This window comes from Pipistrellus kuhlii, unplaced genomic scaffold (assembly GCF_014108245.1).
Source record: "Pipistrellus kuhlii isolate mPipKuh1 unplaced genomic scaffold, mPipKuh1.p scaffold_m20_p_9, whole genome shotgun sequence".
NCBI lineage: Eukaryota > Metazoa > Chordata > Mammalia > Chiroptera > Vespertilionidae > Pipistrellus > Pipistrellus kuhlii.
The window spans coordinates 28,507,638-28,534,000 of record NW_023425595.1 but is presented as its reverse complement, the minus strand read 5'-3'; the positions used below and the strand labels follow the sequence as shown (position 1 = coordinate 28,534,000).

The 26,363-nt window shown below is 39.8% G+C and overlaps 1 protein-coding gene across 2 annotated transcripts in view; it reads right to left on the bottom strand.

Annotated features, from left to right (window-relative positions):
* Window positions 1-3,783: 3,783 nt before the first annotated feature.
* STK33 (serine/threonine kinase 33) overlaps window positions 3,784-26,363 on the bottom strand; it is a 112,800-nt gene continuing 90,220 nt past the window's right edge. For both annotated transcript variants that reach the window (XM_045577707.1, XM_036427713.2), the window contains 2 exons: window positions 16,862-17,068; window positions 3,784-4,614 (listed from right to left, as the gene is read on the bottom strand). In XM_045577707.1, the coding sequence (XP_045433663.1) occupies window positions 4,402-4,614; window positions 16,862-17,068 (420 nt within the window). In that variant the 3' untranslated portion in view covers window positions 3,784-4,401. The remainder of the gene's footprint in view (window positions 4,615-16,861; window positions 17,069-26,363) is intronic.

The following is a 26,363-nucleotide window of genomic DNA, read 5'->3' as shown; positions in this document are numbered from 1 at the left end:
GCTCCTGGGCTACAATTTCAGACCCGATCCGGCAGTGTTAGACTCACCTTGCTCCACAGAGGCACCAACTCCAAGACCTTTTCCCCAAACAACCCCTCCCTCAGCCCCTAGTGACCACGTGGTGCATCAGCTTATTTCAGGAAGAACTCATCGAGGCTCTTTGCTGGCCTTTGGATGGGATTGGCAACCACTGACCAACGTGGCCCAGGTCAAGAGCAATGCTGAATTGATGAGCAAAGGGTCTAGATCACATGTATCAAACACAAGGCCCGCGGGCCAAATCCGTCCCGCCAGGCCTTGCAATGTGGCCTGCACCGCGCTGTCATCACTGCACTCCGCTGCGTTTCCATCACAATGACAGTTTATGACTGTTCAGTAAACCATTCAGCCCGCGATTTAGGCTGGATTTTAGATTTTGGCCCCTTCTCTGATTGAGTTCGACACCCCTAGTCTAGATCACACTGGGTTGCAGGAGGAGACAGATGGTACCCTCAAATGGGCTGGTTGAAAGTTTAACAAAGAGGCTATTTATAAAGGTACTGAGAGGTTAGGGAAACCACAGGGACAGACACAGCACCCCAAGGTTATAACCCCTGGTGCTGGTCTAAAGGGGCGGGGGACACAACCGGGAGACGGAAGGAAATGCACTGGGTTCCGCGCAGCCGGGCACCAAGGTACTGGGAGAACCAATAACTGGACCCGACTCTCCGCCCTCGGGTGCCCTGTTGGTGCCTCCCACGGACCGAATCCCAGCAAACCCAGCGGCGGAGGGAGCCTGTTGCTGGAGGCCTGAGACCAGCCTCTCTGGGCGGCGGGAACAGAGCGGGCAGAGGGCTCTGCAGAGGCAGATGGACAACATCCAGCCCAGGGTCACTTCCCAGAGGCTGCAGCTCCTTGGTCTGCGTGAGCACACGACTTCCTCGGCCCGTCTCAGAGCCAGGCCCGCAGCTGGGAATGCCTGTTTGAACAAGCCTTTATCCTCCATTCCAACAGCTGGGCCGGGATTTAAATAGCTTCGTTTTCAAGACTTGCTGCTTTTGATTCGTCTAACCTGGAACTTACATTTTTGGGGTGAAATCAAGTTATTTAATCATTTAAACAAAGTATTTCAGTGAAAAGCACAACATGTTTGATTTTTTTTTTTTTCTCCTCCTTTCCTCCTCCCAAAACCATGTAACACTCTTCAACATGGAAGGGCTCTTCCATGGCCAACTCTTAAAACCGCAGCCTTTCTCAGCGCCCACTTCCCTGAGCCTCTGCTCTCCGGCCCGTCTTCCTCCGGGTGTGCTCCTGTGCAGGCCACGGAGGGGCCAGTCCCACCGCCAGGAACCGTGCTCCCCGCCTCCAGCTCCTGCTTCCGGGCTCGGCAGAACCCTGTGTCGGCATCCAATCAGTGTTCTCATTAATTGCACACACACTGTTTTCTTTTCACCCCACCCCATTTTCCTTTCTTTGATTTAAGCCCTTGTCTGATATCATCTTCTGTTCTCAGCTGAACGTCTCCCTTTATCACAGGCCTCCTGCCTTGACTTGTCTGTTATTTTTAAGTCAGAATGTTGATCAGCACTTGCATTCCTTGGAAATAACATCCATACCGTGCTGTGCTGTCCTAGAGAGTGTCCCCCTGGCCTCCATGCTGAGGGCACAAATGTCAGCGTGATTGCCATCAATACCTTGGAGCTGCCATGCGGTCACTGAAAACCAATCCGAATCAGAAGACCGCTTCTTTCAAGGCCAGGACAGCAGACGAAGAAAGCAAGGCAATACAGCCCAGACATGGAAGAGGTACAACAGCTGGGAAAAAAAAGAGCTCAGACACGGCCTGGCCCAGGTGTATTCCACACAAGTAAATAAATAAAAATAATCTGAGCATTCCCTTTAGAAAAAGCGAGCTGAGTTTCTATCCAAAGGAGTCTACATAAATAAAAAGATGGCCTAGACAGGGGAGAGCTAAACCAATGCCTCTTTCTGGTAGAAAGACGGCTGGCCTGGCCGGGCCTGGTGCTGGGGTGGGAAAGGGTACAGACACACTAACTGAGTATAAAATGACTTCATCTTTCACCTCGTGCTCAGTTTGGACCTCTGCTCAGCTTACTGAGTGGAATCACTCATTTAAGACCAAAGAGAAATGTGGATAGAACTTTGTTTTTCTTTATGATTTTTGTTGTTTTTAAAATATATTTTATTGATTTTTTACAGAGAGGAAGAGAGAGGGATAGAGTTAGAAACATCGATGAGAGAGAATCATCCATCAGCTGCCTCTTGCTCACCCCCTACTGGGGATGTGCCCACAACCAAGGTAAATGCCTTTGACCGGAATCCAACCTGGGACCTTTAAGCCCACAGGCTGACGCTCTACCACTGAGCCAAATTGGTTTCGTCGTGGATAGAACTTTGGATAGCACTCAATTTAACAACAGGATGCTCCATGATACAAAAGACTGTGTCATGCTATAGAAGTTATAAGAGCATTTTGCAAACAGGGGATGTTCTATTTGCAGGCCCAGTGGAGGGACAGAATCCAAGCCGATGTCTTGGTTGCCTTTTCAGCAACCCCCCTGCCGACAGGAGCACTGGAAGGGAAGGAAAACCAACCACAGAGGCCGCTTCTTGGCAGGAAGCAGCCATGCTCCTCAAAGACTGGCTCCCCAAACCTGGAGAGAAGGCTACGGGCTCCTGATAGGACTCAGAGCAACAATCAGACAATCAGTAAGGGAGAAAGACCTCGAAGCAGCTATGACAACTCCATTCTTAAGTCTAGACCCATGGTCGGCAAACTGCAGCTCTTTGGTCCGTTAAGTGTGGCTCTTCCACAAAATGCCATGGCCTGGGCTAGTCTATTTTAAAGAAGTGGGTTAGAAGAAGTTTAAGTTTAAAAAATTTGGCTCTCAAAAGAAACTTCAGTCATTGTACTGTTGATATTTGGCTCTGTTGGCTAATGCCTACCACTGGCCTAGACCATTCAGACTAGGTAAGTGCAAGTTGTGGATGTCCCCAGGGGAAGCACATCAAGGCACTAGGAAAACAGTGGCAGCACTACTCAGCCAAGGGCAACAGAGGTCAGGGTTATCTTTGGCTCCTTCAGAAGCATGACAGCATCTTCCAAGTTAATGGCAAGAAGCACGTCTACTACCTTCAGCCACTGAGTGGATTTATATGCAACTAGTATAAGCTCAGCTGGCCAGATATGGGTCATTCTGGAGGTCTAAATGGCAATCCTACTGGGAAGGAGGGAATGGAAGGAAACTAGGTTACTGCTTTATAAAGATAAAAACCAATGCAAACTGTTTCTTTAGAATTTATTTGGAAGGCCAAGCGAGGCATCTACTCACTCAGTTTGACCTGAAATGGCAAAATTATCTGCCCAGGTATAACAGAAAAAGAAACCCGTAATATAATACTAAGAATAATGATGTACTTCCCCCTGCACCCCCCTCATGCTTTCCCCAAAGATGCGTACCTCCCCTGCAGCAGTGAACCAAGCTCATAATTTGCAAAAGGGTTTAGAGAACCTTACGATATTCACTTCTTTTTAAAAAAAATATATATATATTTTTTATTGGTTTTTTACAGAGAGGAAGAGAGAGGGACAGAGAGTCAGAAACATGGATGAGAGAGAAACATCGATCAGCTGCCTCCTGCACACCCCCCACTAGGGATGTGCCCGCAACCAAGGTACATGCCCTTGACCAGAATCGAACTCAGGACCCTTTAGTCCGCAAGTCGATGTTCTACCCACTGAGCCAAATCAGTTTTGGCGACATTCACTTCTTAACATAAAAATTAATGTACATGGGTAGTATCTTTTTTTTTTTTTTATTGATTCAATCAATACATTGGGAATTTAGCAGCAAGTTAATGGCAAGCAGTTACAAAATCTCCTATTTTTCTACATTTAAATTGTCTTATACAATCGATAGTGACCTACGATCACAAGGACACACATGAATGGCCGGAGCACTTCTGCTGTGATGCCTATGCTAAGTTTATTAGTAATTTCCTAACAAATCTCCTAGTGCAAAGTGCACAGAAGCATTAGGGACCTCCTTTACCATGTTTGGTTCTCATTTTCCCTGTAGATCACTGTGCTGAAATCTAAGAATGAGAAGTGAAACTGAGCAAGTACGCCCGCAGCCTTGCTCTGAGGGCATCTGCTCCTCCAAACAAACCTGGAAAACACCTTGCGTGGATCTCAGCCTCAGCCCCGCCATCAAGCCTGCTGCTGGCTCTCCTTCTCCACCGCCGGCCTGGGGGTAACTGGCGTGGATTCCAAACTGATGCAGGCACACTGCAGGGCTCAAGGCTAAACGATCACATAGAGCTGCCCTTTCCGCCTCCTCTCCCGTTTTAGCACCAGAAAGAGCAGCTCTGACTTTGTACTGTTCAGCGTCGGAGGGAACCTTAGGGTTTCTTTTTGGTTCTAGGCAGGGCCATGGTCTTAGAAGTGTATTTGGTTGTTGTTCCTGGGCTTGAAGGCACAGAGGATTTGTCTGATTCTCCCTTGATTCCAGCTTTAGGAGGTCTGTAAGGTGTGGAATTTGAACTGCCCATGTCCAAGTTGTCCACATTTCCCTTCTTACTGGTCGCAGGAACTTTCTTTTTACGAGCGGTGGGCTAGAAATAAAATGCCTGGATTAATTTTCAGACACAAAGTAACGTTCATCAATTCAAAGAAGCAAGGAATTACAGAACTGTCCAGTATTCAAGCTGAATACTGACCAGACATGACATATAGACTAAACACATTGTGAAATTGCCAGAGAAAGCTCCGTTAGCACCTTCAAGAAAGCGGAATTGTTCAGTGTTTGGTGTAGAGCAAACTCAAGGTACAATTTCCCATCCTCTGCCACGCGAAGTTAAAGCAAGTATATGGGGACCTTTGCACAGGGAAGTCCGCTTGGAAGGCTGTACTGGGTCATCTTCAGATTTCCAGACAAGCTGCGGTGTTGGTGTGGGTGCCGGACAAGCCCACCGCGACGGCTCTTTCCGACCTGGGTATAGTGCTGCCGCCTAGGGCTCGCTCCTCACGTTCTCTCCGTCCTCGGCACTGATTCCAGGCACTGGCCTCCAACCCCAGCCACACCATCGGGGCGGATGTGTAGACCTCTTGGAGCCTTGATGCCTCATTTGCACCCTTACTCTATGGGTTTATTATGAGAACGAAAGAGGTGGTGGCTGGGAAAGTACATCGTAACTTCAAAGCATAAAACAAGTAGAACCCATTTTAACAGGCCATTAAACCTTCTCAGGTCACCTCACCCCACCGTAGAGGAAACAGCCTCTAGTCCTGTCAGGAGGGAAGCAGAGTCCATTTTTACCTTAGACCCGTTTTTAAAGTGGTCACTTCGAATTAAATGGAGCAGAGCACGGAGTTTTAAAGGAGCGGAGCCTGCCTCAGGGGACCCACACAGCAGGATGGGGACAAGACATAGGCTGCGATACAGCAGGCTCTCGTATGCACAGGATGATTGAGGGGCATAGAGGGCTGCGCGCGTAGGTTTAGTTCTCTGGTTAACTGAAAGTTAGTGGACACACAAGTTAATAATCAGGCTAGCAATTTTCAAAGCACAGATCACACATCACACCAAACAAGTAAACCTGGTGTTTGATCACTCAGGCTCCTGTGATCCATGTGGCCATGTCCTACACACAGTGGGAGCACTTGTCAAGGAGTAAGTGGCCTCCCAGGGCCACAGCACAGCTACGGGTCATGTAACAATCATTGGTACCTGTATTTTAGGAACAGAAAATTTACCTGGTGTTTGCTTATTGCAGAGAGCCCTCAAATATGTGCTTCAGAGCACTGCTCATGTGTGACTATGCAACAGTGCATGCTAACTCCTGTTCATGGGGAAACTAATTTGTATAAATTTGGAAATGTAAACAGGTCCTTCTTTTCATAAATGTTTTTCCCCCAGAAAATTCCTGGGCTGCTTCTCTGTGAAGTGTTTTGAGAAACAGAAGATACTTCATTAGCGTTCAGTCCTATAGGTTGAATCCACCCTGTCACCGAAAGCTCTTCTGCTCAGCAATAGGCTGAGAGGACAGCACGCAGGTGTCTCAGTGTCTGGTTGAAGGTAAGTAGCTTTGTCTAGTACAGTCCTGGTCCCTAAGACATGAAACCTATCATGGAAGTTTCAATTCATAAAAATTTAATTCACTTGACATACAAATCCCATTAAAAGGTGAATCTAAGAGTAACCCTCTCTCTTTTGACATTTCCACTTCTTGAGTGACCATCCAAGTCCTTGAGGAAATGTTTTTCAGCCTGTCCGCCACAACCAATAGAGCACAGGAAGAGAGACTCAGTCCGGCTCTTTTGAATGCATTCAGAGTCCTATTCTTTACGCTTCCATTTGTTAATTAATGTACTTGAGTCATTAAACTAATGCTCTTAACCAGCAACATATGATTGCCTGTTTTCTTTCTGGTGTTTAGTGCATGTTAAAACTAATGTCAACCATATTTTAATTGAGCTCCTAAGTCGGCCTAAAACTGGCTGCACAGAAACATATTGCAACATGTGTTCCTTTGCTCCCTGGTTACATCGGTGCAAATCTACTTATCTTTACGCAAATGTAAATACTTACAAACTTCTGTGTATATGGGTGCATCTTGTCAAATATTATATGTGTGCATACTTTGCCATTTCGCTTTGCTAATTTACAGGGGCATTAAGTTTAGGAAGCAGAATCCTAAGAGCTTTCCTAAAGACTGAGAATCTCCCCTTTTAACCATTCTGATGCCAACAAAACATTCTGATCCCAACAAAGCATCAGAAACCATTCTGATGCCAACAAAACATGGACCAGGCTGGCCCTCACACAGCCCTTCCGGCAGAGCTTAAACTTCCTTCGCCAGGAGCCAGGTCTCTCATCCCCTTGGAACACAAAGAGCCAAGGTGAATTCTAGCTCCCAGTCTTTTCTCTGGAAACATGAACAAACCTTAATTTTTCGGGGATACAGATTTTAAGTTATAGAATATCTAAATTTAAGGTTTCTCTTTTTCTTTTCTCATACTCAATGGAATTCCTCAGAGATCTATGCTGTCACTGATACTATCTAAAAGTTTTATAGAGAAATGAAAAGTGCAACTGCCACGGCTGTATACTGGAGTCACTAAGATCTTCCAGGTCATGAAAGGCAAACAGAAGGCGACGTGCTCCCATATGATTGTGCAAAGGGGGAGAAAGGCGGGGGAGAAACTTCAATATTCAGTTCCAGGGGGAAAAGCTCTAAATGACCATTATGAAGCTGTTGGCCATCATTATTAATCCAAGAAAGAGGATCTAAAAATCAGTGTAGCCCTAACCAGTTTGGTTCAGTGTCGGCCTGTGGACTGAAGGGTCCCAGGTTCGATTCCGGTCAAGGGCATGTACCTTGGTTGTGGGCACATTCCCAGTAAGGCGTATGCAAGAGGCAGCTGATCGATGTTTCTCTCTCATCAATGTTTCTAACTCTCTATCCTTCTCCTTTTCTCTCTATAAAAAAATCAATAAAAATATTTTAAAAAATAAAAATAAAAATCAGTGTAGACCATTCTCCAAAGGTATTGCACAGTGACCAAGAAAACCTGGCTGTCATCAGCAAACATCTTCAAAATCAAAGAAAAAAATAATCCTTCTATCCTTATGCAAAATTGTGAAGAATTCATACCTGAAACACTTCAACCAGCTTGAACAGAGTAAAGAGCAAGAATGTTTACAGACAGGCTACTAATATGATTAACAGTGGAGGATTCTTGAAAAGAGAGTCCTTCAGTCTAAAAATATAAAGAATTGGAGCATCTCTATAATCACAGTCTATAAACTGGAGAAAGAGAGGATTTCAGCACAGGAGCTGGACAGCATCTCTGAGAGCTGCAGGAGGAGGTGACACAGGGCTGCCCTAAGTGGCATTTCTATTGTTCCTCACCTTGACAGTTTTACCATTCGGACTGTAAGAACAGTCAGTCCTACCGGAGGCAGAATGAGAGAAAAGATAACCTTACAAGGTTCCCTTCAGTTCCATCTTTTAGTAATTCAGCATCCTGGGCCTGATTTCTCCAGCTCACATTACTCATCGTGAAAAGGGGGCAGCATGTGTCAAGGGGAGATATGTAACAAGAAAACTGGGCGAAGTATACATAGTTCATTATTCACTGGCATAACTTTAACCTGATGAACTCCTCTGATGATAATGGATGGGAAACGTGTAAGCTCCAGGCACATCCCTGAAAGCTAATACCAGTGCATGATTACCAGAAACTGTTACTATTTCTCTGAATTTTGAGTAAAATATATGCTATTTAAGTAAAGTGATTTATCACCATAGCAACCATTTCTAGAGTCACACATTCAAATTATAGGTCTGCACAAGGTCTAAGTGACAGAACATTCTGATACAAGTGTTCAGTTACACCTTTGCTTGCAATGGTCACCCACTTTCTCTCACACTCCTACGGTTTTCAAAAGGAAGAAGAAAGGGGGTAAGGGGGAGAAACAAAGGGAGAAGGGAAGAAGATAAATTGACTTCCAAATATATAGATTTCTAATATGAGGTTTCCCACATAAAGAGCTGGGTCTTATATGTAGTTAATGGAAAAAAAAATCTAACTTGAAAATTAGAGAGAGATGTAAACCTCTCTTTTCTTATTAAAATATAATTTACACATAGAATGTACAAATTTCAAGTGTACAGTTTTATGAGTTTCAACAATGTAGAACCAGCATGCCAATCAAGAAGTAGAAAAACTTCCCAGAAAGTTTCCAATGCTACATTCTAGTCAACTTCCTTCCCATCTTAGGGCTACAGTGTTCTGATATTTCTCAACATAAATTACTTTGTCTTTTCTAAAACTTCATGTAAATGAAATAGCATACAGTATGTACTCTTTTGCATCTGACTTCTTTATCTTCAGATTCTTAATTGAAATTTTTATTAAGATGATTATAAATTCCCATGGTATTATATCATGCTTTTGAGATTCGTCCACGAATTAGGATTTTTATTGACAATATCTTATTATATGGATATATCACAATTCGTTTATCCATTCTTCTACTAATGGATATTTGGGCTATTTCCAATCTGGGGCTGTTTATATATAAAGCTGCTATAAACATATTCTAAAAATCCTTTTCAAACTTACATTTGGAATTGCTGGGTTAATGGTGAGTAAATGCTCAACTTTATAAATAACTGCCCAATTATATTCCAAAGGAACTGCACCATTTTGCATTCCTACCAGCAAGACAGAAAAGTTTCAGTTGCTCTGATATTTGCTAAAATTTGGAGTTTCCAGTTTTTTTTAATTTGACAATTTAAATTTAAATTCTATAGAGTGTGGCCTTTCCTGATATCATTTGCATTTTCTTGATGACTAATGATCTGGCACATTTTTCATATGCTTATTGACTATTTGTATATCTCCCTATCTGAAATGTCTGTTCAGGTTTTATGCCTATTTTAAAATTGGGTTGCCTTATTATTGAGTTGTTTCCATATTCTGGATACAAGTCCTTTGTCAGATGTACTTATTGCAAATACTTTCACCTTGTCTGTGTCTTGCCTAATCCTTTTCTTAAAATCTTTTAGATGAACAAATGTGTTTACTTTTGATGAAGTTCATTTTTTTAAAATTGTTTTTTCTGTTCTAAGAATCTGACTACTCTCTGAATGGACGATATTCTCTTAGGAGATTTACAGTTTAGCTTTTGGATTCAGGTTTACTATCTATTTCAAACTAACTTTTGTGACAGTGTAAGCTAAGGGTGTCAATCATTAATTTTTCCATATAAATATCCTACTATTCCAATACCATTTATTGAAAACTACCCTTTCCCCACTGAATGCCTTTTGTCACTAATCAATTAACTACGTAAGTGTGGGTCAATTTCTAGACTCTCAATTTTGTTTTACTGCTCTATTTGCCTATTCTTACACAAACACCATACTGTATGGATTACTGTAGCTATATGATAAATGTGGAAATAAGGTAATATAAGTTCTCCAACTTTGTTATTTTCAGGTTCTATTAGGTGTTCTAGGTCTTATGTATTTCCAAATACATTTTAGAATAATCTTGTTAATTTATTTCTAACAGAAAAGCAAAAGTCCTAGATTTCAATTCAGAATTGCTTTAAAATTATAATTTGGAGAGAATAAACATCTTAACAGTATCAGATCTTCCAAATGATGGACATGGTATATCTCTCCATATATTTCAATATTCTTCAATTTCATTCAGCAATATGCTGCAAGTTTTAATATAAATATCTTACATATATTTTGTTAGATCAGTAAAGTATTTTATTTTTTTGCAATAATATTTTATATGGTGTTTTAAATTTTGGTTTCTCAATCAGTCATGCTAGTATATAACAATACAATTGATTTTTGTATACAGATCTTGTATCCTGCAACCTATCATATTTAGTTAATTTTTTATAGATTCCTTAAGATTTTCTATGTCATCTAAAAATAGAGATAGTTTTATTCTTCCTCTTCAATCTATATAATTTTACTTCTTTTATTTCCCTTGGTGCATTGGCTAAGACCTCTAGCTTATTTAAAATAAATTTAAAAAGAACATCTTTGCCTTTCTCTTATCTTCAGTGGAAAAGTGTTCAACATTAAATTATTAAAAAATAATACTAGCTTTATAAGTTTTTTGGGTTTTTTTTGTAAATTCTCTTAATATGTAAAAAAAAAAAAAAAGTTCCCATCTGTTCCTACTCTGCTGAGGGTTTTCCTCGTGTTTGATTGCTGAATTTTATCAAATGCATTCTTCAAAATTAGTGAAAAAAATTATATGACTTTTCCCCTTTACCCCTTCATATGATGGATCACATTGTTTGATTCTTGGCTGTTAATCCAAACATGCACTCCTAGAATATACTGTACACTTGATCATGATGCATTATCTTTGTTATTTATTTCTGGATTCAGTTTGCAATATTGCATTTGGGATGTTAGCATCTATATTTATGAGAGATATTGGCTAATAATTGTATTTTCTTATGATACCCCTGTCATGTTTTGGTATTAATGTAATAATGTCAAAGATTCATGTCTCGCCTTTTTAATATGTTGAGAAATACTCTAAAGAGTCTGTGTAACAAGCTTTCTCTTCTTTCTTCTTTAAATATTTGGAAGAATTAACCAGTAAAATAATTTGGGAATGGCGTTTTCACTTATAGAACGTTCTTAATTATAGATTCAATTTAAAAATAAATATAGAACTATTTAGATTTTTTTATATTTGTATCTGTTTTGATGTTTTAAAAAGAAATTTGACCATTTCATATAAATATTCCAATATATAGACATTAAGTCATTCACAATATCCTTCTTTTGAAGTCATTCTTTCCTTCTAGCTTTGTTGGAAGGGTACTTAATCTGTCATTCTTTTTCTAGTTTATTAAAACAAAAGTTCATTATTATTGCTATTGTTGTTATTAATCCTCACCCGAGGATATTTTTTCCATTGAGAGTGGAAGGAAGGAGGGGAGAGGAGTGAATGGATAGAGAGAGAGAGTAAGAGAGAGTGCGAGAGAGACAAATCAATCCATTCCCTCCTGAACAGGCTCCAACTGGGGCTAGGGGTTGAACCTGTAACCCAGGTATGTGCCCTTGACTGGGAATCAAATCTGCAACCCTGTGGTACCTGGGCCGGGGATCTAACCACTGAGAACACCGGCCAGAGCTATTGTTGTTTAAAAGTCAACGTTATTCTATATTTAATCACATATGTACTCTTGCCAATACCTTTCGTATTGGCAGTTCAGTACTTCCATCTGGAATCATTTTCTTTTACCTTGAAATCTTTCTTTTAGTGTCTCACAGTAAAATACGCTGGTAACAAATTCCTTCATTAAAATGAAAACATTTTAATCTTTATTTTTGAAGGCAATTATCACTAGATGAGAAATTCCAAGTTAGCAGGGGGTTTTTTGTTTGTTTTGTTTTTAGCACTTTAATGTAGTCATTTCATTGTCTTCTGGCTTCTATTATTTCTGTTGATATGTCAAATGTTGCTCCTTTGATGACAATGTTTTTCCCTTCTCCACACCACTGCCTCAAATTGTATATGTTTATATTTTTCTTTCTCTGGTCTAAATAATTAGAGAATAATATTCAAAGCAAACACAGACACCAGAATGTAATGAAAGAATCCCTAAAAGGACAGCCAGAAAAGGGGCATTCTAAATTCTGTCCAGCTAAAGATACATGAACTCATCTAAGCTTATAATATTTCCATTGTCCAGGATACAATTCAAAGTTACTCAACAGAAATAACAATTAACAGAGGTAGACCCTGAGATGACCAAGATGTTAAAATTAGCAAACAAGAATTTTTAAAACAGTTGTCATAACTATTATCAGTAATGTTAAGGAAAATATTATTTAATGAATAAAGGCAGTCTCAGTAGACCAACCAGAAATTTTAGAATAAAATATAATACAATAAAATACAATGAAATTAAGTAGTAAGCCTATCACAAGACAGGTTTAATAGAAAAATGGAGATAAATGAATATAGATCAATAAAATATATCCAATTTAAAGAACAGACTTAAAAAAGTGAATATGGGCTCAATGACCAATAGAACAATATCAAGTAGTCTAAAATGTAATTAGAGACTTAGAAAAACAATTAAGAAACTATAATGACAAAATTTCCCAAAGTCACAAATTTACAGATTCAAGAAGTTCAGCAACCCTAAGCAGAATAAATGTGAAGAACATGCCTAAAAATGTCATTGTCAAACTGCTGAATACCAAAGAGAAAACCTTGAGAACATTCTAAGAATAATAACATGTTATATTTAGGGAAAGGATATTCCAGATTACCAATGACTTTTTATCAGAGAAATTGGAAGCCATAAGGCAGTAGAGTGACATCTTTAAAGTGTGGACCCAAAACATGTCAAACAGAATTCTATAAACAGAAAATCTCCTTAAAAATTAAGACAAAATAAAGACATTTTAAGGTAAAATAAAAGAGGATAGTTCATTACTAGCACACAATCAATACAAAAAAAAAAAAAATACAAAGGAAGCTCATTAGGCTGAAATGAAATCATACCAGATTAAAACTTGAATTTTAAGAAAGGAAGAGCATCAGAAACAGTAAATATCTGGGTAAATATAGGACAGTTTTTCCTCTTACTTTCTTGAAAATATATATGACTATTTAAAACAAAAATTAAAACATTGTTTTGTGGAGTTTAAAGCGTAATGTAGATGTAATACATGTGTCAATTATAGGCAAAGAGATGAAGCTCCAAATTAATACATCTGAATTGAAGTAGTATTAGTTATAACCCAACCTAATGATTTGTTCTCCATAGGGAAAAGCTATACATAGCATACCCTAGCAGGTATAGTCCCAAGGGGGACTAAGCAAAAGCCAGACCTGGGAAAGCAGGGAAACAAATTTAAAAGGATTACTAATATATCCCTTTAATTAGGGAAGTCTGGCTCTAAGTCTGTGGTGAAACCTAAGCCCTTACACAGGAGATTCAAGTGGGAGTAAACGTAGGGACAATAGCATTGTTATTTATGAAAGTCTATGAATCCAAACTAGCAACTGGCATTGCAAACAGCATTAGATCAAAGAACAACAGGTCAAGATTCATGTTAGCACAAATAATTACTTGTATCTGTATTAGTCAGTGATTGCTGCAGTCAGCTACTGGACTGGGGAGGTTCCCAAGATCACCCCCAAGTCCCATGATTCACTAGGAGCAACCACAGGATTCAGCATGTGGCTGTATCACTGGTGTGGTGTATTATAGTACAGTGAAAGGATGTAAAGCACAATTAGCAAAGGTAAAAGGCACTTGAGGTGGAATCCAGGGGAAACCAGGTCAAGCTTCCAAGGGTTCGCTTCCAGGAGCCACACAAGATGCATGTAATTACCCCAGGAACAGGTTGTGACAACACATGTGAAATGTTGCCAAACAGGGAAGCTCTCCTAGCACCCAAGGCTCCTACTGGAAGCTGGTCATGGAGGCAGCCTCTGCCTGGCACCTGCCAAAATTCCAGACTTCCAGAGAGAACACGGGCATTCAGCAGAAAGCATATTATTTGTACAAACAGTTTAGGCATGATGAATCATTCTTATCAGACAATGGTTGCAACCGTCCCCAATTCTAAGTTCCCAGAAGGCAGCCAAGGGCCAGCCTTGCAAGCAAACCTTTTCAGACTGAAGTTTAGGCCTGCTACGTTAACTCTTTTCTGTGCAACTACGTAAGAAACACAATAAAAGTCTCAGGACTTTATAACAATAAACATTAATCTTTCACATTTAGCTCTAGGGCTTGGCTGTGCTAGGCTAGACTTCAGGCTTTGTATTTGGCTCAGGTCTGCCCCGCAAATTTTCATGATTCCGAGAACTATGGCTCCCCGAAGGCATAGTCTTCTCATGCAGGTGGCAGAAATACAAGAGAGCAAGCTCAATCATGCAAACAATTTTAAGGTGTCTGCTTACATCACACCTCTTAATATTCCATTAGGCCAAAGTGAGTCATATAGCTCAAACCAACATTTCCTTCATCTACTATAATAGGGAGAGCTGCAAAATCATGTGGCAAGGGTTGTGAAGGTATAATCCCTCACCAGGAGGGATTAAAGATTTGGGAAAATAATGCAATCTGCCCCAGTACCCTAAGGGCCCTACCAAACTAGAGGGCAAATGAGGTTGGAAGCATCACCTTTGCACCTATGAAAATGGTATTTCTTATTCTTATGTGCTCATTTGTTTATGCCAACACCTATACCCTAAGAAGCCTTGAAGCAGGCAGGAAAAATCATGCAATTTTAGTAATATTATACACAAGTTCTTTAGCAATATAATAATAAAAGTCAAATTAACATTAATCTGTGCTTACCATATGTCAAGAGTGTTACATGAAAGATTTCATTTAGTCCTTGGTTGATGCCATTAATCCCATTTTTACAGATAAAAAAAAAAACACAAAACAAAACAAAACAAAACAAAACCAGAGGTCTAGAGACCTGCCCAAGGTCATAAAGCTTGTAAGTGGTGAAGCCAGGATTTGAATCCAGGCAGCCTAGATCCCGGGCTTGTGCTTTTAAATATCAGGATACATTAAGTACAGCACTTGGGCATATATAACAGATGGCAATGCTTCAATATCTGAGAACAAAAATGTTGCCAAGTTGTGAAAGCACCATCACATCTGCACATGACTGACATGGGCTCTGAGAGCTAAGACTTAATTTGTAAATAAGAGAAAATTTTTATCTTAACTAAAATATGGAAACCTGACTTTTTTTCTCATAGAAACATATCGATATAGAATAACTCAACTGTTTGATTTCAATGTTTTTAGATTCAAATACTTCATGTCTTCGAAGAGCTACTCTATCCTTTCTACTTCCTAGACCAGGTAAAGTATTTGCTACAGATACTATCTCCTATGGTGTTTTCAGACAAGAAAAATGATAACATTCTCTCTAAACAAATATATTTGACTGCATTCAGCAAATAATTTAACAACTAAGAAGTATGTCCTTTTATGAAGCAAGAATTCTGTAACGAAAACATAGTACTTCTAACACAGTGGTTGGCAAACTCATTAATCAACAGAGCCAAATATCAACAGTACAATAATTGAAATTTCTTTTGAGAGCCAAATTTTTTAAACTTAAACTTCTCCTAATGCCACTTCTTCAAAATAGACAAACCCAGGCCGTGGTATTTTGTGAAGAGCCACACTCAAGGGGCCAAAGAGCTGCATGTGGCTCGCGAGCCGCAGTTTGCTGACCACGGTTCTAACCCATCCAGAGTTTCTGGTCCCTCCTTCTGTGATTAGGGATAGTTGCATGTTCATTGCAAACATTGGTTCCTCTTAAATTGTTTTCTAAGCTTAATAAACAATGAGAGCATAATACTATTTATCAGAAATCACTAAGGACCTAATGTTAAAAGGCATGCTCCTGCAAGGAGCAGTGGTTTGCCAAGTATCTCATTTGAATTTGTGTAATGCTGTTGCAGGAGTTAAAATCTTGAGTCTTCCTGAGAGAGCAGATTAAGGACCCACTGTAGGGAGTTCAGAGGGTTACTGATAACACAAAACATGATCTAGACATACTCAGCTTGGAAAACACAAGATACACATGAGAGAATACATCTGTCCTCAATGAATACCATTACCTAACATAGGCTAAAAGTTAGAAATGAAAAGGAAAACAGAAAGGATATTACCAAAGGCCAATTACTTGGAAACAAGTTTAAGAAAGTGAGGTCTGAACCTGGGCAGTGCGGAGGGGACTGCATCCTTCCACAAGGCCGGCGTATAAGACGACTTTTGAAACAAAAAAAAATCAACCGAAAATCGGGGGCAAAAGACCAAAATTGCACAAAAATTACCTGCAGATCTTGATGGCAAAGTAAGTCTTTTCTTTGAAGTGGGGGGTAGTCTTATACAGTGAATATAGGCTTAAACCTATGTTTTAACTGTAAAATTAGGGGGTCGTCTTATACGGAAAATTCGGTACCACCTGATTCTGTTTGTGTCTAAAATTGCCTGCGCCGGTTTTCATGCTACAACATCAGAGTTGAGAAGTTGTGACAGAGACTCTCCTGGCTCCCACCGCTAAAGCATTTATTTCTCTGCCTTTGCAGATCCTGCCCTATATAATCAGAAATCTGAAAATAAACATTTTGGCCACATTGCTAAATCATGATAGTTTCAAATAAGAACTTTACTTGCTTTATCATGTAGGGCCTTCATTGCAAACCAACAACAAAAAGGACAGAGTTGGAGAAATGAAACAACTGTTCTTCCAGAGCCAAATATCAACAGTACAATAACTGAAATTTCTTGTTGGTTTTGTTGGTTCTTCCTACCTGTTTTACCTCCTCTTCTTCTGAAGCACTAGAGACAGCCTGGACATCTTTGCTGGGTATGTTGAGCAGGTAACCTTCCAACTTTTCTTGATTGGACAGCATGTTCTTTGGATCTTCTGTGCTTTCCTCATCACTGTCTGGAATATTTTTCCATTCTTTCATCATTTCTAACACATTGGTAGGTCTCATCGAAGAAAGTCTATTGCCCTAATGTTAACAATGGTTTTTGGTGTTATAAACAGTTTTGGAAAATTCAAAGAAGTCTTAATCTTTTAGTAATATATTCTCCTAGATTCTGTAAGTCACATAGAAAAACTATAATGCTGAATAAATGACAAAACTGGTTATACCTGTTGGAGCACCCTCCCTGTGTGAAAAGACATGACAGGGCAACTCTCTGGACTCAAACACCTCCTGACAGCCCATCCTTACAGTAAAGGGAAGCTAAAAGGATGAAAGAAGTTCCTCAAGGTCTAGTGAGTCCAAATCTAGGGATAAGCCTATAGAATACCAAAATGTCCAGGTAAAAAAAATCTAACATCAGTCGATTAGGCAAGTCCTGTGTCCAAGAATATAGATGTTTGATTTGAAAGCTCTTAATTGACTGGGAGATTTAAATATAAGGTGGTCAGCTGATTTATAATTGATTCAGTGCATTGTTTTTATCCCAGATGTGACAACACAATACCAAAATTGACTACTTTAAATTACCCAGTTTTTCTCAAATATAATATTCTATTTAATGCCAAGAAATCCATGCATGCAGTCTCAAACGCTTCTGTTAGACTAGGTATCTCCTTGTCTCCCAGTGAACTTCTCAACAAAGATGGAAGTGCAGTAAAGAAGTTAAAGGTGATGATGTGCTGGGAGTGAAACCCAAACCAAGTGCAAATGGAGTAACAGAAGAATTGCCGACCATGGGGACAATGACACTGCACCGTTTGAGAGAACCAGATAGGCAACCAAAGGAACTTAGTGAAGGCAACTTATCAGCATAAATGGGAAAGTGGTTGTGACAGAAAGGATGAATTTGCCTCAGAGAAAGAATTTTCAGAGATATTTCTAAACACTGAAAGCACAAAAGATAAAATGTTAGAAGTTGAACCAAACTTAGAAAACAGTATGACAATTTGCCAAGGCATAAAAAAGATGCTCCCCTCTGTACTGTAAGTTTTATGACAAGAGGCAAGCACTGCTTAAGCTAATCTTGATAAGTTGTGTTTTTTTTTACCAAAAATTAAGATTCTTTAATTCTCAATATTTCTAATGTTTTAAATTAAAACATCAACATGAAGGACAAAGATTTGCTGCTTCCTGGATGCACCCCGACAGGGATAGAACTCACAACCTAGGTATGTTCCTTGATTCGGAATCAGACCTACAACTTTTCAGGGTACAGGACGACACTCCAACCAACTGAGCCGCATTGGCCAGGGCTACCAGGACATTTATTTGTACCACTGTTTGTAATAGGAAAGATATGAAACAATTTAAATGATCTACTGGTATATTCACTGGGGATTATTTAAAAAAATAATACAATGCTGGGTGTTTTTTTTAATAAGAAAATCTTCCCAAGATATATTAGATAAAAAAGAATAATTTGCATAATATGAATCCATTTGGGTAAAGTACATACACAAAATGAGCAGGATGTTTTTGAAAGAACACATAAGAGATTTAACAGCAGTTACCTTTAGTAAGAGGGAATGAAGTTAATGGAAGGAGAAAGTTATTTTTTCTGTTTTATTTACCATTTAAATAATTTACCATGGTTAATTTAAACTATTTTATATGACTAATAATTAATGTAAATTACAGTAGGAAAAGAAATAATGTAAGCTGTAGATACCTGCAAAGAACTGATAGCACCCAATAAAATCACCAAACACGCCCTAATGGGTCTCAATGAGGCCAAGGCAACAGCATATCAAGGTAATAACAACCACTAAAGTAAGCAATTGTATGCCACTTTAACATTTTTCAAGTCATTGATATCCTCCAAAAATATAGCAACTACACAAGTAGACAGGTAGGTGTTGATATTCCTATTCTTCAGGAGGGAACAGCCTGAGAAATTTAGTAATTTGCCATTATTCCAAAAGCACATTTTCAATTGCCTGTTAAGAACTTCTAGATGGAGGTGTTGCTGAGCCTTCAATACTGTATGGCATGTCTACGTTGCTCAGAGAGTGTATCTTAAAAGTTCTCATTGCCAGAAAAAAAACCCTGTAACTGTTATATGACAGAAGTATTAACTAAACTGATTATGGTAATCATTCCCTAATAAATATATTTATCAAGTCATTATTTTGTACGCCTTAAATTTTACAATGTTATATGTCAATTACATTTTAATAATACTGGAAAAATAAAAGGCAACTCAATATATTCCAAACAAAAACTCCTCAAATTGGTGTGTGGGAGCATCTGGCTGCAAATGGAGATGTTCCGAGGACCATCTAGGAAGTACAGTTTGCAGGGATCAATTCCAAGACCCTGCATTTCCAATGATCTGTTCCTTTCCAAAAGTCATCTGCTTGGGTGAGGATTTGCAGTAATCCTTTCCTTGCTCTTTTAAGTCAGTATCTTCCAATGCTTGTGAATGCACATATGTTTGTGTGTGACAGAAGGCCTATATCTAGACGATGCAACAAATCTCTACAAATCAAGAAGTAAAAGACATAAAACCAAACAGAAAAATGGGGGAAATACTAGAACAGCCATTTTGCAAAAGAGGATATAAAAAAGGCCAATTAGCATAATTAAAGGTGACTGGTTTAATTTGTAACCCATGAAATGCAGACTAAAAATCACAGAGAGATGCCCTTGCATATCTACCGGAGTGTCTCAATTAAAATACTGACAAGAGGCTCTGAGAAGATGCAAAGCAGAACTAGAACTCTGGCACATTGCTGTGAGTGAGCTACAAACTTTGGAAAAGAGAAAAAAGGAACTTCTGGGTTGAGGGAGACAAAGGAGAAAATTCATGTAAACTCAACTACGATCCTGGGACTTCAGTGTCTTTCAGTAGCAACACACTGTCAAAACAAGTGAGATATAAAGTCCTCTCTATGTAAGCTCAGGTCCACAGAAAACAGCTCTGCCTGTGTTCCCACTGAGTTTCCCACAACTCCCCTACATGTCTTCCAGGTTCTGGAAAAGCAGAACTGCCAATAAACTTCATATTTTCAGCCCGGCCTGTGCCCTCTCGCAATCTGGGACTCCTCAGGGGATATTGGACCTAAACCACCAGCAGTCAGACATCTCTCTTCACAATCCAGGACGCTGCATGCACCAATGACCATGCTTTTCATACAGGTGAGAGGCATCTGGCTGTTGTATGGGCAGCTGCATTTTTTGCCCTGATTATAAAAAGTAGCACATAACATGATCCTTCTAAGGCAGTGGCACCATTTCCCCCTTCTTATGGGTGGAAAAACTGAAGCAGAGAAGTTAAGTAATTGGCTTTGTCACATAGTTATGTGTCAGAATCAGGGCTGACCACAAAATGTGCAAGCCAGAGTCCATGCATGTCATCGCTGTATCACCCTGTTTTTCCAGAGTTAGAGTAGCTCTGCCAGGTTTTAATTTTTAAATCTAAGAGACTGTTCCCCACAGAGAGGGCAGGGTCCCCAGGCCCGGTCAGCAATCACAGCCATCTGAGGGGCAGGGCGATTGGGGGCCGTGTTGGCACCCGCCTTGGTTGGCAGCCTGGCACTGCCTGCTGGCTGGCCCCGCCCCCGATTGCCACCGCCAGTCGTGTCCCTCTCGTGGAATAGATGCGCAGACGCTCAATGCAGTGGTGGTCAGTGCGCATCACAGTGTCCGGTCGTTCTGCCATTCGATAGATTTGCATATTAGGGTTTTATTACATAGGATAATTCAGAATTTAAGAATAACTAAGTATAGTAAAATAAAAGTTGAGTATTAACATATTTAGGATAAAAATATATAGTAGGAAATCATATCCATCAATTAGTTACACATCAGAAATTTTCCATTTGCTTACATAGCATATACACTGAGTGGCCAGATTATTATGACCACCTGACGTTTGTAGGCAAATTAGCTATACACTGCATCGTATGAGATATGGAAGCTGAAGGCCTGTTCTAACACCCCACAAGCATGAGTACAATCCGTCAAGCTGGTGGGGGCAGTGTTATGATTTGGGGCATGTTTTCCTGGCATGATTTGGGCCCTTTAATTCATGTGGAACAATGTCTGAATAGCACAACATACCTAAGTATCACTGCTGATCAAGTTCATCCTATCATGTTGATGTTGCATCCCAATGGAGATGGCTTCTTCCAACAAGACAATGCGCCATGCCATGGTGCTCATATTGTGCAGGAGTGGTTTTAAGAACATGAGGGAAACTTTACCTTGCTTAGGTGGCCCCCACAATCACCAGATCTCAATCCAATTGAGCATTTGTGGGACGAAGTTAAAAGAGCCATCAGGCAGCTGGTTCCACAACCATCAGATCTCACAGAACTGGACAGTGCTATTCATCCGACATGGTGTCAGATTCCTTGAATCACCTTTTAACATCTTGTGGAGTCAATGCTAAGAAGAATCGCCTCAGTATTGAAGGCAAAAGGTGGCCCAACAAAATACTAATGGGGTGGTCATAATAACCTTGCCATTCAGTGTATATGTTAAGGCTAAAGTTCAAAAGCTAATGACCAAATCATGAATAACAATTTTAAAATCAATGAACAAGGGCCTTGTTCACATATTAGGAAAGATTATTCTAAAGTTTAGATCCTCTACACCCTGAGAACATGTGCCTTTGCAAAGTGTGACTATAAAGCAAAGAACCCTGTAATTTGAGGGAGACTATTTTATTCATCTTTGTACCCCTATAGTGCCCGACAGATTAAAATAAAAAGATACCTGTTAAAATCAACATAGACATTTAAATGACTCTTGTCCCATTTAAAATAAGCCATCTTGGAAGGCTTATACACTATAACAATAATTTCATTTCAAAGAACCTACAATTGGTCTCCACTATATATGTATGACTGGAAGTTAAAATTCTAGTCTTGAGATTCAAGTCCCCACACAATTTTCTTTCCTTTTCTAAAAGTCTCATTTCCCACTTCTTTCCTTCAAGCATCTTATCTGCTTGTCAAATTGAATTCCTGATTTCATACTTGCTTGTCTTTGTACCTCTGGTCATTTGGCAATTTCTTATGTCATTTATCATTTCTCCCTTGCATTGTATCTTATACATAACTTGTTTCCCTTACTAGATTGTGAGTTTCTATGTCAGAGATCATGTCCTACATGTCTATAACAACATTCTATTGCCTAGCACAGCAACTGGCACATGGTAGGCATCAAAAATAATCTGTTGAAGGAATTACTGTCTGAAAAAATAGAGCTCAAATCTGGAAACTACCGTATTTTTCGGACCATAAGACGCTCCGGACCATAAGACGCACCAGTTTTTAGAGAAGGGAAATGAAGAAAAAAAGATTCTGAAACAAATAGTGTCCTAAAATATTTTATGTGCATTAAAACCCAACATCACAGTCATAAACACATGTAATCAACCCTGTAAAGTAAACAGCAGCATTTAGAACCATTTTAGAGCCGGGCAAGCACACAGAGACCACACAGAGCCGGGCAAGTAAAAAAACTTTTTTTTTAAAGTATATGTGTAGGCTATATTTGGACCATAAGACGCAGGGACTTTTCCCCCCCACTTCTGGGGGGAAAAAAGTGCGTTTTATGGTCCGAAAAATATGGTACTTCTTGACAAGATATAGAAGAAAACTGTTTCCTTAATCTACAGGAGGGTTCTTAAATATAAGTAGGCATTAAAAATACCTAGGAAAGCCCTAGCTGATTTGGCTCAGTGAATACAGTGTTAGCCTGTGGACGGAAGGGTCCTGGGTTTGATTCTAGTCAAGGGCCCATGCCCGGGTTGCAGGCTCAATCACCAGTAGAGGGTGTGAAGAAGGCAGCTGATCAATGATTCTCTCTCATCATTGATGTTTCTATCTCTAATCTCTCTCTCTCCCCCGCTCTCTGAAATCAATAAAAATATATATTCTTAAAAACAAACAAACAAACAAACAAACAAATAAATAAATAAATAAAAATATCTGGAAATCTTGTTTAAAATTCTTAGTGCTAGCTGTCACCAGGGGACTTAAAGGAATACCAAGAGGCACCTATAATTTATAATAATAAAAGTGTAATATGCTAATTAGACTAGACAGCTGAGCAACCTTCCAGACATTCTGGATGTCCTTTCAGACGACCTTCCAGACAAAGCCACAGTGGCAGGGGCTAAGGCAGAGTCAGTTAGGGATGATCAGGCAGGCAGGCAGAGTGGTTAGGGGCAAACAGGCATGTAGGCAAAGGGTTTAGGGGTGATGAAGCAGACAGGCAGAGTGGTTAGGGGTGATCAGGCAGGCAGGCAGGTGAGGGGTTAGGAGCCAGCAGTCCCAGATTGTAAGAGGGATATCTGACTGCCAGTTTAGGTCCCAGCAGTCGGACATCCCCCAAGGTGTCCTGGATTGCAAGAGAGGGCAGGCCAGGCTGAGGGACTCCTGCCCCAGTGCACGAATTTCATGCACCAGGCCTCTAGTTATCTAATAAGAGGGAACACACTCCTGAACCACTGTTGAGAGTAAGGAGGACAAAGGGAAGAAGCAGATGCAGGAGGGTGACAGGCACACTCCTGGCCAGGCCAGTTATCATCAAACTCTTCCTTTGTAGGAAAGTCATCCCCTGGCATTTTTGCTTACATCTAGTCTTTCGATTTTTGAAATCAGAATGACAATATGTGTTTATTTTAAGTTCCATTCACTTAAAGGTACAGAGAGAAACAACGTTCCTTGGAATACTCTTCAGATATGTTCCATACTTCAAAACGGACAATACATAAGTTAAACCCTAGAAACTTTTTATCTGATAAAGCTCTTTGAAAAGAAAAAGTTTCAATGTGTTAGATATTGCAAAAGATAAGCTCCAGTTATAAAGCAGCAAGGCACTGAGAGAACTGACAGGTTCCTTTTAGATTATTTCAAACACAGGATATGAATTACAGGAAGTAAGACTTCAAGTGGTTAAGAAGAAAAGAGTGTTGCCTTTTAGAAGTTTATAAAATGCTGGAATTCTAAACTTCAGACACTGAACTCCTTAGGATAGTCCGATATAGTACACACTATCTGTCGCTTCCCTAACCACTTGGCAAAGACTACATTGGAACAAATGTTACAGAGGCTCAAAAATGGAGACTTCTGGAAAAATGACCAAAGCCAGAAATAAAGCTGTACTAATTAGAACACAAATAATTACATGGCCAAACCCGAATGTTGTGTGATGCTGAAAAGAGATAGATTTGAAGGCACACCATCTGTTTTACAGTTTTTGATTTTGCTGTACCACAAATCTACTCGGTACATTTTGCAATGATCTATTTAGCTGCTAGCTCATTTGCACAATTACTTAGGCCAGAAATATGTGTTGCACAGAATGATTTGAGAGATCAACATAGTCATTAGAGAGGGCAGATATAACCCATTTTTGAGTGAAGACTATTTTTTTAGCCCTTGGAGGAAAAAATATTCTTCAAAGAAATGATTAGAAATTGCCAAAAGAAAATAAGAAAATTTAAAAGAAGAGCGATATGATATCTAAACTTATTTGGGCCTTCAGGTCACCATCTACCTCTCTGATGGTCATTTCAATGGAAACTTCTCGTTCTCATCTTAACCGTTCTGCAGCCTTTATTTGCAAGCTATCTACTCTTGCTTCTTTTTCAAGCATCTTTCCCACTTAACTTTCTTAATATCCTCTCAGAATTTCCCTCCTCCCTCACCAGCTGCTCCTTTCTGCCTCCATTGCTAGCTCCTCCTCTTCTCAATGATGGAGTGTCTAAAAACAGGGTGCTGGGGTCTCTTTTCCTTTCTACCCATATTTTCTTCCCAATTTCTCTCTTCACCTGATAGCATGTTATATGGCATCTATATACTTCCGATTCCCACATTTATAGATTCAGATCAGACTTTTCCAGCTCCAGACTCAGGTATTTAATTTTGATATATCTATGTGAACGCAACACAGGCATCTCAACCTTAGCAAAGCTAATGTGGAATTCTTGAGTCACCACCCTTTCCCCAGACAAAAAAAACCCCACAAAACCCTATTTTTCTTACAATCTTCAACATCTCAGTTGGTGGCACTACCGTCCAACCAACTGTTAATGTAAAATCTAGGAGTCACCCTTGAATCCTCCCTTCTGCTCATCTCTCATCTAATCAATCGCCAAGTCCTATCAATCAATATACTTTAAAAAATATATATAGTGATATATATTTTTTAATTATTATATTAAATATATATTTAGTGACATATATATTTTATTAATTTCTCTTCAACTCTATTGCTACCATCTGTTTAAGCCACCATCATCTCTCAACAATAATTACTACTGCAACATGGGCATATCACATATTTCCAGTACCTAACATACTGTCTAACAAAGTAACAGGATGTAAAAAAATGTTTTTCATAGATGATTACGGCTCAGCAATATTCCTATATGTCTTGACAAATCTCCAGTCTCAGTTCCCAGACATTTTCTGAGATACCTCCAGACTGATCCATTTACTGAGTCACTGCCGCACGCAGCAATTTTTGATACTGTATTAATGGGTATTAGATTCAATTGCACACTTTGCAGTGTCTTAAAGATGACAGAATTTTGTTGCCTGCTCACAGAAAGAGGTCTGGAGGAAGGTGGTCAAGGCTGGAAGGGCAGCTGTATGAGCTGCAAGCCCTGTTCCTTGCAACGTATCGCTCCGCCATCCTCAGCTTATGGACTCCGCTTTATGGTCCAAAATGGCTACTCACACTCCAGCCATCACATCTGCATTCCAGTCTCCAGGAAAGAAAACAGGCATGAGGAATTCCATAGTCCCTCCATTTAAAGACCCTTCTCAGAAACTGCATCTGCTTCCACTCAGATCTCACCGGCCATCACAACAACCAGCAAAGACAGGATAACCAGCAAAGAACACCAGACAGCAATGTTTCCAGATAAAAGTCAGGATCTTCGTTGCCACAGAAGACAGAGAGAATAAATATCGAGAGCTAAGTAGCGGCCTCTTCCAAGGTTCCTATAGTAACCAGGTAATGTTCTGGGTGCAGGGATACAAAGATCAGGTAAGACACCGGGTCAAGGCATTCAGTCTAATGGGAAAAAAGAAATATTTAAATGAGTGGTTACTCAGGATTTCTAGCTGGGAAATAGCCACTGTTAAGAGACATTGGCTTTTCTGAGACCCCGAAGATTCTTTGCATCCAAAGAGTTGAAGAGAAGTGGGTGGTTCCAGTGCTTTACAGACTACACAGACTCTTCCATGTTCCACAGTTTAATAGTGGACACCTCTCAGCTCTACCTTACTGGACTTGATTATCTTCATGGCATGAAGCAAAAGTTCATTTAAACTTCTATAAACATATATCAACAACT